The sequence below is a fragment of the Anomaloglossus baeobatrachus genome, chromosome 9, assembly GCF_048569485.1.
Source record: "Anomaloglossus baeobatrachus isolate aAnoBae1 chromosome 9, aAnoBae1.hap1, whole genome shotgun sequence".
Taxonomy (NCBI): domain Eukaryota; kingdom Metazoa; phylum Chordata; class Amphibia; order Anura; family Aromobatidae; genus Anomaloglossus; species Anomaloglossus baeobatrachus.
In genome coordinates, this window is record NC_134361.1 from 207,814,763 (window position 1) to 207,827,720 (window position 12,958).

General features: G+C 53.9%; 1 protein-coding gene across 2 annotated transcripts; it reads left to right on the top strand.

Moving 5' to 3' along the window:
* The first annotated feature begins 3,103 nt into the window (after positions 1-3,103).
* BRD3OS (BRD3 opposite strand) lies at positions 3,104-10,545 on the top strand. 2 transcript variants are annotated; one of them, XM_075324334.1, is made up of 2 exons: positions 3,104-3,181; positions 9,664-10,545. In XM_075324334.1, exon 2 carries the CDS (start codon positions 9,816-9,818, stop codon positions 10,065-10,067), a length of 252 nt encoding a protein of 83 aa, XP_075180449.1. In that variant the 5' UTR covers positions 3,104-3,181; positions 9,664-9,815; the 3' UTR covers positions 10,068-10,545. The 2 variants fall into 2 exon arrangements, with proteins under 2 accessions (XP_075180449.1, XP_075180448.1); XM_075324333.1 differs by having other exon boundaries at positions 3,138-3,220.
* Positions 10,546-12,958: the final 2,413 nt, after the last annotated feature.

The following is a 12,958-nucleotide window of genomic DNA, read 5'->3' on the forward strand; positions in this document are numbered from 1 at the left end:
GAGAGGCTTGGAATCCAAAGACCAGGAGGAGGTAGGACAGCAATTGTGAGGACAGAGGCCAGAAATGGAAATCAGGAGAGAGAGGCTGGGACCAGAGGGTGGACGCCGCTGGTTTCGCAGGCTGATTTACTGCATCTCTGATCATCATATACAGCATCTCCCAGGACATAAGGACCGGGCACATGAGGCACTCTGCTTTGTTGTGTCCACACTCGACTGCGGAGCTTACAATCTAATTTCTTCTTGCACACACGGGGCCCTCAGCTAATACAGGGGCCCCAGTTATACTGCCTGGAGCCACGGCATGAGTCACATGACTGACAAGACAGCACATTTTGTGTCATGTGATCGTGCTCACTGACTGATTACTAGGTGTCTCGCTGCGTCACATGACCCATGACACCTGCGTGTAATCCTCCCTTGCTGTGCGCCATCACGATAACCTCCCAGGTGGAATAATATCTTGCAGATTAACGCCTCGTGGAGAACGTGACAGAGATCCTTCGTAATACTTTACACTGCAGCACTGATTGATTACATTGTGCTTTTCTGAAGACAATCTGCCAGTATTTTAACTGCTGACACAAAACCTTTTCATCCCTGGCCCTGGCACCACACTGCAAGGAGGCCACAGCCATATATGATGGAAATGCCACATCTGGCAGAGCGATGTCTGCAGATCAACCACTGAAATCACAACGAGGGGGACACAGCCCCCAATAATAGCAGAAGACTGAGAGGAGGAATGACCCCAGAGATACACGTCTCACAATCAGATTCTCCAGCTGCTGCCAAACTACAACTCCCAGCATGCCCTGCCAGCTGCAGGAGAGGACCAAGCTGGTGGCAAAACTCATGCTATTTTCTGCCATCTAGTGGGAGAACCAGTTATGGCACCCCAAGCTGATTCCTGTCCATTCATTGTGGAGGGCAGAATGGGGCAAAACTCACAGAGAATGAGGATTGTAGTCCCTTCACTAATGGAGGAGATTGTTGAGGACTGATTCTGTCCATTGGGAGATTCATAGCCTTATTTTCGGTCGCACAAAATGAGCAATTTTAAATGTATCCTGCGATATTTGGTGAAATATCTATTTACATCCCTCAATGTAATTACCTGTCAGGAGGGACTGAGGCGTCAGTCTGGATGTATCTAACACTACAGGTATCCAAACAGAGGTATCACTGCTCACGTTACATTAATAGAACTGTCTGCTGAGCCGTGTATCTAATCCTCTCCTGTGTGATACAGTCTGCTGAGCTAAGTATCTAATCCTCTCCTATGTGATACAGTCTGCTGAGCTGTGTATCTAATCCTATCCTGTGTGATACAGTCTGCTGAGCTGTGTATCTAATCCCATCCTGTGTGATACTGTCTGCTGAGCTGTGTATCTAATCCCATCCTGTGTGATACTGTCTGCTGAGCTGTGTATCTAATCCTGTCCTGTGTGATACTGTCTGCTGAGCTGTGTATCTAATCCTATCCTATGTGATACTGTGTGCTGAGCTGTGTATCTAATCCTATCCTGTGTGATACTGTCTGCTGAGCTGTGTATCTAATCCTATCCTGTGTGATACTGTCTGCTGAGCTGTGTATCTAATCCTGTCCTGTGTGATACTGTCTGCTGAGCTGTGTATCTAATCATATCCTGTGTGATACTGTGCTGAGCTGTGTATCTATATATGGAGAGAAGGTATGCACACCAGTGACTATGCAAGGGGAATACATGTAATAGCAGAAACTGCTGTGTGAATTCTGACATGATCTAATCCTATCCTGTGTGATACTGTCTGCTGAGCCGTGTATCTAATCCTATCCTGTGTGATACTGTCTGCTGAGCCGTGTATCTAATCCTGTCCTGTGTGATACTGTCTGCTGAGCTGTGTATCTAATCCTCTCTTGTGTGATACTGTCTGCTGAGCTGTGTATCTAATCCTCTCCTGTGTGATACTGTCTGCTGAGCCGTGTATCTAATCCTATCCTGTGTGATACTGTCTGCTGAGCCGTGTATCTAATCCTATCCTGTGTGATACTGTCTGCTGAGCCGTGTATCTAATCCTGTCCTGTGTGATACTGTCTGCTGAGCTGTGTATCTAATCCTCTCGTGTGATACTGTCTGCTGAGCTGTGTATCTAATCCTCTCCTGTGTGATACTGTCTGCTGAGCCGTGTATCTAATCCTATCCTGTGTGATACTGTCTGCTGAGCCGTGTATCTAATCCTATCCTGTGTGATACTGTCTGCTGAGCCGTGTATCTAATCCTGTCCTGTGTGATACTGTCTGCTGAGCTGTGTATCTAATCCTCTCCTGTGTGATACTGTCTGCTGAGCTGCGTATCTAATCCTCTCTTGTGTGATACTGTCTGCTGAGCTGTGTATCTAATCCTCTCCTGTGTGATACTGTCTTCTGAGCTGTGTATCTAATCCTCTCCTGTGTGATACTGTCTGCTGAGCTGTGTATCTAATCCTTTCCTGTGTGATACTGTCTGCTGAGCTGTGTATCTAATCCTATCCTGTGTGATACTGTCTACTGAGCTGTGTATCTAATCCTATCCTGTGTGATACCGTCTGCTGAGCTGTGTATCTAATCCTATCCTGTGTGATACTGTCTGCTGAGCCGTGTATCTAATCCTATCCTGTGTGATGTCTGCTGAGCCGTGTATCTAATCCTATCCTGTGTGATGTCTGCTGAGCTGTGTATCTAATCCTATCCTGCGTGATACTGTCTACTGAGCTGTGTATCTATTCCTCTCCTGTGTGATACCGTCTGCTGAGCTGTGTATCTAATCCTCTTCTGTGTGATACTGTGCTGAGCTGTGTATCTAATCCTCTCCTGTGTGATACTGTCTACTGAGCTGTGTATCTAATCCTCTCCTGTGTGATACGTCTGCTGAGCTGTGTATCTAATCCTCTCTTGTGTGATACTATCTGCTGAGCTGTGTATCTAATCCTCTCCTGTGTGATACTTTGTGCTGAGCTGTGTATCTCATCTTTTGTGTGAAATGCAGTATATACAGGAAGTCAGGTGTACGGTGATAATTTCCGTCCCGGGGTCTCGGTCTTTCCTCCAGCTCTTGGTTCTGGGGGCTGCGGAGACTGAGGGCGGAACCCTGGAGCTCTGCTCTTGTATCCGGGGGAAGTGTTTTCCTGCACACGCCACAGTCGGAGCTCCGTTACCATGGTGAGCGCAGAAAGAGGGAGCGCGACTCAGCGCAACCCGGTGAGGGCAATGGGGTATGGGACAGTGATGCTGACACTGGGGGGGCAATGGGGTATGGGACAGTGACGCTGACACTGGGGGGATAATGGGGTACGGGTCAGTGACGCTGATACTGGGGGGATAATGGGGTACGGGACAGTGATGCTGACACTGGGGGGGCAATGGGGTATGGGACAGTGACGCTGACACTGGGGGGATAATGGGGTACGGGTCAGTGACGCTGATACTGGGGGGATAATGGGGTACGGGACAGTGATGCTGACACTGGGGGGGCAATGGGGTACGGGACAGTGACGCTGATACTGGGGGGATAATGGGGTACGGGACAGTGATGCTGACACTGGGGGGGCAATGGGGTACGGGACAGTGACGATGACACTGGGGGGGATAATGGGGTATGGGACAGTGATGCTGATACTGGGGGGGATAATGGGGTATGGGACAGTGACACTGACACTGAGGGGGTAATGGGGTACGGGACAGTGACGCTGATACTGGGGGGATAATGGGGTACGGGACAGTGACGCTGACACTGGGGGGATAATGGGGTACGGGACAGTGACGCTGATACTGGGGGGATAATGGGGTACGGGACAGTGACGCTGACACTTGGGGGATAATGGGGTACGGGACAGTGACGCTGACACTGGGGGGATAATGGGGTATGGGACAGTGACGCTGATACTGGGGGGATAATGGGGTATGGGACAGTGACGCTGATACTGGGGGGATAATGGGGTATGGGACAGTGACGCTGATACTGGGGGGATAATGGGGTATGGGACAGTGACGCTGACACTTGGGGGATAATGGGGTACGGGACAGTGACGCTGATACTGGGGGGATAATGGGGTATGGGACAGTGACGCTGATACTGGGGGGATAATGGGGTACGGGACAGTGACGCTGATACTGGGGGGATAATGGGGTATGGGACAGTGACGCTGACACTGGGGGGGTAATGGGGTATGGGACAGTGACGCTGACACTGGGGGGATAATGGGGTACGGGACAGTGACGATGACACTGGGGGGGGATAATGGGGTACGGGACAGTGACACTGACACTGGGGGGGTAATGGGGTATGGGACAGTGACGCTGACACTGGGGGGATAATGGGGTATGGGACAGTGACGCTGACACTGGGGGGATAATGGGGTATGGGACAGTGACGCTGACACTGGGGGGGTAATGGGGTATGGGACAGTGACGCTGACACTGGGGGGATAATGGGGTATGGGACAGTGACGCTGACACTGGGGGGATAATGGGGTACGGGACAGTGACGCTGACACTGGGGGGATAATGGGGTACGGGACAGTGACGCTGACACTGGGGGGATAATGGGGTATGGGACAGTGACGCTGACACTGGTGGGATAATGGGGTACGGGTCAGTGACGCTAACACTAGGGGGGTAATGGGGTACGGGACAGTGACGCTGATACTGGGGGGATAATGGGGTATGGGACAGTGACGCTGACACTGGGGGGTAATGGGGTACGGGACAGTGACGCTGATACTGGGGGGGATAATGGGGTATGGGACAGTGACACTGACACTGGGGGGGTAATGGGGTATGGGACAAGGATGCTGACACTGGGGGGATAATGGGGTACGGGTCAGTGACGCTAACACTAGGGGGGTAATGGGGTACGGGACAGTGACGCTGATACTGGGGGGATAATGGGGTATGGGACAGTGACGCTGACACTGGGGGGGTAATGGGGTATGGGACAGTGACGCTGATACTGGGGGGATAATGGGGTATGGGACAGTGACGCTGACACTGGGGGGGGGATAATGGGGTACGGGACAGTGACGCTGATACTGGGGGGGTAATGGGGTACGGGTCAGTGACACTGACACTGGGGGGATAATGGGGTACGGGACAGTGACGCTGACACTGGGGGGATAATGGGGTATGGGACAGTGACGCTGACACTGGGGGGGGATAATGGGGTACGGGACAGTGACGCTGATACTGGGGGGGTAATGGGGTACGGGTCAGTGACACTGACACTGGGGGGATAATGGGGTACGGGACAGTGACGCTGATACTGGGGGGATAATGGGGTATGGGACAGTGACGCTGACACTGGGGGGATAATGGGGTATGGGACAGTGACACTGATACTGGGGGGATAATGGGGTATGGGACAGTGACGCTGACACTGGGGGGGTAATGGGGTACGGGACAGTGACGCTGATACTGGGGGGATAATGGGGTACGGGACAGTGACGCTGACACTGGGGGGATAATGGGGTACGGGACAGTGACGCTGATACTGGGGGGATAATGGGGTACGGGACAGTGACGCTGACACTTGGGGGATAATGGGGTACGGGACAGTGACGCTGATACTGGGGGGATAATGGGGTATGGGACAGTGACGCTGACACTGGGGGGGTAATGGGGTACGGGACAGTGACACTGACACTGGGGGGATAATGGGGTACGGGACAGTGACACTGGGGGGGTAATGGGGTATGGGACAGTGACGCTGACACTGGGGGGGTAATGGGGTACGGGACAGTGACGCTGACACTGGGGGGGTAATGGGGTATGGGACAGTGACACTGACACTGGGGGGGTAATGGGGTATGGGACAAGGATGCTGACACTGGGGGGATAATGGGGTATGGGACAGTGACGCTGACACTGGGGGGGTAATGGGGTATGTGACAGTGACGCTGACAATGGGGGGATAATGGGGTATGGGACAGTGACGCTGACACTGGGGGGATAATGGGGTATGGGACAGTGACGCTGACACTGGGGGGATAATGGGGTACGGGTCAGTGACGCTGACACTGGTGGGATAATGGGGTACGGGTCAGTGACGCTAACACTAGGGGGGTAATGGGGTACGGGACAGTGACGCTGATACTGGGGGGATAATGGGGTATGGGACAGTGACTCTGACACTGGGGGTAATGGGGTATGGGACAGTGACGCTGATACTGGGGGGATAATGGGGTATGGGACAGTGACGCTGACACTGGGGGGGGATAATGGGGTACGGGACAGTGACGCTGATACTGGGGGGGTAATGGGGTACGGGTCAGTGACACTGGGGGGGGTAATGGGGTACGGGTCAGTGACACTGGGGGGGTAATGGGGTACGGGTCAGTGATGCTGACACTGGGGGGGTAATGGGGTACGGGTCAGTGATGCTGACACTGGGGGGGGATAACGGGGTACGGGACAGTGACGCTGATACTGGGGGGGTAATGGGGTACGGGTCAGTGACACTGGGGGGGGTAATGGGGTACGGGTCAGTGACACTGGGGGGGTAATGGGGTACGGGTCAGTGATGCTGACACTGGGGGGGGTAATGGGGTACGGGTCAGTGATGCTGACACTGGGGGGGTAATGGGGTATGGGTCAGTGACGCTGACACTGGGGGGGGTAATGGGGTACGGGACAGTGATGCTGACACTTGGGGGTAATGGGGTACGGGTCAGTGATGCTGACACTGGGGGGATAATGGGCTACGGGTCAGTGACGCTGACACTGGGGGGTGTAATGAGGTACGTGTCAGTGACGCGGACATTGGGGGGTAATGGGGTACGGGACAGTGACGCTGACACTGGGGGGTATTGAGGTATAGGACAGTGACGCTGACACTGGGGGGGTGTAATGGGGTACGGGTCAGTGACACTGGGGGGGGTAATGGGGTACGGGTCAGTGATGCTGACACTGGGGGGGGGTAATGGGGTACGGGTCAGTGATGCTGACACTGGGGGGGTAATGGGGTATGGGTCAGTGACGCTGACACTGGGGGGGGTAATGGGGTACGGGACAGTGATGCTGACACTTGGGGGTAATGGGGTACGGGACAGTGATGCTGACACTTGGGGGTAATGGGGTACAGGTCAGTGACGCCGACACTGGGAGGTAATGGGGTACGGGACAGTGACGCCGACACTGGGAGGTAATGGGGTACGGGACAGTGACGCTGACACTGGGGGGTAATGGGGTACGGGTCAGTGACGCTGACACTGGGGGGTGTAATGGGGTACGGGTCAGTGATGCTGACACTGGGGGGATAATGGGGTGCGGGTCAGTGACGCTGACACTGGGGGGATAATGGGGTGCAGGACAGTGACGCTGACACTGGGGGGGTAATGGGGTACGGGACAGTGACGCTGACACTGGGGGGGTAATGGGGTATGGGACAGTGACACTGACACTGGGGGGGTAATGGGGTATGGGACAAGGATGCTGACACTGGGGGGATAATGGGGTATGGGACAGTGACGCTGACACTGGGGGGGTAATGGGGTATGTGACAGTGACGCTGACACTGGGGGGATAATGGGGTATGGGACAGTGACGCTGACACTGGGGGGATAATGGGGTATGGGACAGTGACGCTGACACTGGGGGGATAATGGGGTACGGGTCAGTGACGCTGACACTGGTGGGATAATGGGGTACGGGTCAGTGACGCTAACACTAGGGGGGTAATGGGGTACGGGACAGTGACGCTGATACTGGGGGGATAATGGGGTATGGGACAGTGACTCTGACACTGGGGGTAATGGGGTATGGGACAGTGACGCTGATACTGGGGGGATAATGGGGTATGGGACAGTGACGCTGACACTGGGGGGGGATAATGGGGTACGGGACAGTGACGCTGATACTGGGGGGGTAATGGGGTACGGGTCAGTGACACTGGGGGGGGTAATGGGGTACGGGTCAGTGACACTGGGGGGGTAATGGGGTACGGGTCAGTGATGCTGACACTGGGGGGGTAATGGGGTACGGGTCAGTGATGCTGACACTGGGGGGGGATAACGGGGTACGGGACAGTGACGCTGATACTGGGGGGGTAATGGGGTACGGGTCAGTGACACTGGGGGGGGTAATGGGGTACGGGTCAGTGACACTGGGGGGGTAATGGGGTACGGGTCAGTGATGCTGACACTGGGGGGGGTAATGGGGTACGGGTCAGTGATGCTGACACTGGGGGGGTAATGGGGTATGGGTCAGTGACGCTGACACTGGGGGGGGTAATGGGGTACGGGACAGTGATGCTGACACTTGGGCGTAATGGGGTACGGGTCAGTGATGCTGACACTGGGGGGATAATGGGCTACGGGTCAGTGACGCTGACACTGGGGGGTGTAATGAGGTACGTGTCAGTGACGCGGACATTGGGGGGTAATGGGGTACGGGACAGTGACGCTGACACTGGGGGGTATTGAGGTATAGGACAGTGACGCTGACACTGGGGGGGTGTAATGGGGTACGGGTCAGTGACACTGGGGGGGGTAATGGGGTACGGGTCAGTGATGCTGACACTGGGGGGGGTAATGGGGTACGGGTCAGTGATGCTGACACTGGGGGGGTAATGGGGTATGGGTCAGTGACGCTGACACTGGGGGGGGTAATGGGGTACGGGACAGTGATGCTGACACTTGGGGGTAATGGGGTACGGGACAGTGATGCTGACACTTGGGGGTAATGGGGTACAGGTCAGTGACGCCGACACTGGGAGGTAATGGGGTACGGGACAGTGACGCCGACACTGGGAGGTAATGGGGTACGGGACAGTGACGCTGACACTGGGGGGTAATGGGGTACGGGTCAGTGACGCTGACACTGGGGGGTGTAATGGGGTACGGGTCAGTGATGCTGACACTGGGGGGATAATGGGGTGCGGGTCAGTGACGCTGACACTGGGGGGATAATGGGGTGCAGGACAGTGACGCTGACACTGGGGGGATAATGGGGTGCGGGTCAGTGACGCTGACACTGGGGGGGATAATGGGATGCGGGTCAGTGACGTTGACACGGGGGGTAATGGGGTACGGGACAGTGATGCTGACACTGGGGGGATAATGGGGTACGGGTCAGTGACGCTGACACTGGGGGGATAATGGGGTACGGGTCAGTGACGCTAACACTGGGGGGGTAATGGGGTACGGGACAGTGATGCTGACACTGGGGGGATAATGGGGTACGGGTCAGTGACGCTAACACTGGGGGGGTAATGGGGTACGGGACAGTGACACTGACACTGGGGGGGTAATGGGGTACGGGACAGTGATGCTGACACTGGGGGGTAATGGGCTACGGGTCAGTGATGATGACACTGGGGGGGTAATGGGGTACGGGACAGTGACGCTGACACTGGGGGGGTAATGGGGTACAGGACAGTGATGCTAACACTTGGGGGGGTAATTGGGTACGAGCCAGTGATGCTGACACTGGGGGGTAATGGGCTACGGGACAGTGACGCTGACACTGGGGGGGGGGGGGTAGTGGGGTACAGGACAGTGATGCTGACACTGGGGGGTAATGTGGTATGGGACAGTGACGCTGACACTGTGGGGGAGACAATGGGGTACGGGTCAGTGACGTTGACACTGGGGGGGTAATGGGGTACGGGACAGTGACGCTGATTTTTTTGGGGTGACTTTCTCCTGCAGGTCATGTGATTTTCGTTCTCGTGGTTTCCCCCTGGTGGTTGGTACGTTCCTCTCCTGGTATCGGGGGCTCGGTGGTTACTATGACGTTGGTTCCGCAGTTTCGGGGTGATGGATAGAAGTTTCTAGAAGGTACGCCGCAGCGCTGATCCAGAATGAGTGTGGGGCGCGTGCCGCTGGCGGAAAAAGCCATGTCGGAGGGATACGCCAGGCTGAGATACCGCGATACCTCACTACTTATCTGGCAGCAGCAGCAGCAGAAGTTGGAGGCCGCCCCCCCGGGCACCTACCTGAGCCGCAGTCAGAGCATGTGGTACTCCCAGTATGGGAACCAGTCCATACTGGTCCGAGATAAGAACAGCATCTCCCGGGACACGGGCCAGTCCAAGTTCTGTGCGGTCATGTGACTTCTTAGCGCCTCATTCATATTCATGCACAGAGCACCCACATAAGTTACACCAGGTCCTCCCCTCCCCCACCAGCCCCCTTTATCATGGAGACCTCCGAACACACAATGTCTCATAAGCGCTAAAGGGAAAGTGACGGCAGAAGCGCTGCTGGGACCCCAGTCCTCCCATAAGAGACAATACAGCATATGGTGGTGCGCGCCCCTCCGTGTGTGATGTCATACCGAAAACATCAGCATCCAGTCTTTCTCATGTACAATCCCCTAATGCGAGAAGTGGCTGCTACCCATGGATTCACGAGAACGGAACCGACAAATGGGGCTGGTGGTCAGCAAGCTCCAACGAGCCCTGGTGATGTGTGGGGACGGCTGGAGCCGGGTGTGCGGCTGTATCCTCATCAGACTGTAGATTCTCGCTGTATTCACACACAGGGGAGCTGCTGTAAATAAAGTCTCTCCTGAGCTGAGATCTCCCAGAATCCCTTGCCTGTTCAGTGTGTGGACATTGTTTCATTTTAGTTCCTTCAATAAGTAGTAAATGTAAGTGCCCCTCTCGGGGTAGGGGGGGCCTGTGACTTTCACCATTGACCATGCACTGATATCCATGGGTGTACAGGACGCAGATCACGGGCTGTCGTTCTACCGCCCGGTAGACCACTGATGTCACGGTGGCGGCTCCGAGTGGCGATGTGGCCGTACCAGGTGCGAGCGACAGACTTTTGTAATGGGGGTTGAAAATATTTAAAATGGGAAAAATAAAATAAAGAGTTTGTGACGCCGGTTGGGATGGTTGGCTTTGGTATGGCCGGGCACTGCAGGAGGTCCCCAAGAGTTAGGTGGTGATGCACAGTGTCAGAGAGTTGTCCCCCCTCCTCATCTAGTGTCGGTTCCTGGGGATGGTGAGGTAGGGACGGCGCAGCAGGGAATAATCAGCCACAGACAGGACAGGAGCTTTACCTGGTACTGACGCTCTGCAGAATGTTATCACAGCATACGAGGGTGGTTCTTCCTGCCCTGATGAGAGTTGGTTTCTCTGCTGTGTGGTGGTAGTGTGCTCTTCCTCTGCTGCTATTTTCCTTACCTCCTGGGAATAGGTGTCTTGGTATTCTGGGATTTCCAAGACAAGACCAATCTGGATTTGTTATCCCTTCTGGTGAGCAGGTGACTTGAATCCTGAAGGAAGACTCACTATTTCTTACAGAAGTTTCCAGACTCAGACATGTCACTGTGCTCCCAGGACATTCACTGCTCTTTATAGAAAGGTTAATAGTAGTCTCTCAGCTTGCCACTGACCTTGGAAGTCCTGGTGGCCTAGGGACTGATACCTGCCAATGGGTAGCTGCCCCTTCAAAGGTTTTAGCAGTCACCTCAGGACAGGACGTCTCCATGTTACCTCCTCACACACGTTCACCCTCGCTGCAACTGACTCTGACTAAAATTACCGCTGAACTAAACTCCTCCCCTATCCTACTGGGGCTCACGGTTGGTTTTATCTCACGTGAACAGCCCCAGTAAGGGAGTGTGGGCAAACGTGTATATGTGGTGACTGGCCCTAGTAAGGGAGTGTAGGCAAATGTGTGTATGTGGTGAACAGCCCCAGTAAGGGAATGTGGGCAAATGTGTGTATGTGGTGACCGACCCCAGTAAGGGAGCGCAGGCAAATGTGTGTATGTGGTGAATGGCCCCAGTAAGGGAGTGTGGGCAAATGTGTGTTTGTGGTGAACAGCAGAGTAAGCCATATCTCTAAGGCTGACAATACATGTTAGGCTAGTTTCACACCGTTGCATTGCGTTGTGTGACTTTTTTTTTACAGTTTTACCGTCAGCAGATTATTATGAACGATCAGCTGATCACCCGTCTGCCGGGTGATCAGCTGATCGCTCTCAAAAGCCGGACGATCAGCTGATTGCTCTCAAAAGTTGGGCGATCAGCTGGCTGAGCGCTCTCAAAAGCCGGCTGCTGGGCGATCAGCTGATCGCTCGACCACTGAGAGACAAACCAAAGTTTCTGTTATTAAAAAAAAAAAAAATGAGCATGCGCAGTGAAAAAATAAAGGATTCCGCCGCTCAAAAAACGTTACATGCTGCGGTCCTTCCGGAGGGTGGAAGCAACGCAGGTCCATCAGTCGCAATCCGTCGTCCAAACAAGTCTATGGGAAGCAGCGGAATCAGTTAACGGATACCGCTGTTTTCCAAAACGGCGGATTGTGACTGAAGAAAAAAAACGCAAGTGTGAAACTAGCCTTATACAGATTGAAATACACATGTAGTTATTATCTGTGGTGACTAGACACAGAGCACCACATTCCCCCCTAGTTAAGAGTAGTACGTCCCCGGACTACTTAACCAAACTCCAGTACAAAATAACTTTTGTATTAACTTGGTTGTGGATTACAGCCCAAAACCCCTTTTGATCGTCCCCGAGTGCAGCGGCGGGGCACACAGACCGTATTGTAGAATATCACTACACTGGCTGTTTTCGATGGTTCCTTTTTGATTTGCAAGTCTTTACAAGAGTTCTTGTAGTGGGGAAAGTGTAATGGTTTCTAACATCTCATATGAGTCCATGTGGGAACATCTTTTTGAACATTTTAATAACGTTACATGAGACCTATGTCAACTATAATACAAATCAGATACATTTACTAAGTTTCATACTCTATAAATCAACTATAGCAATACGGGATTTGTCCTTCAGTATTACACTGTGATCTGCGCGGAATTGGACGGCTAGGTATAAGTCTACGACTCCTGGAAGTTGCCGCCGGTTCGGCGGGATCCCTGCTCGCAGGAGGGGAGTTTTCTGCTGAGGGTTGTGGTGGAAACAGCATTACTGGGACGACTACTGCGTTGTCAACCTGCGGCAACAAACCGGGGAATTTACCTAAGGCGG

Coding starts and splice junctions, on each gene's coding strand:
- BRD3OS (XM_075324334.1), top strand. CDS start 9,816: ATGAGTGTGGGGCGCGTGCCGCTGGCGGAAAAAGCCATGTCGGAGGGA.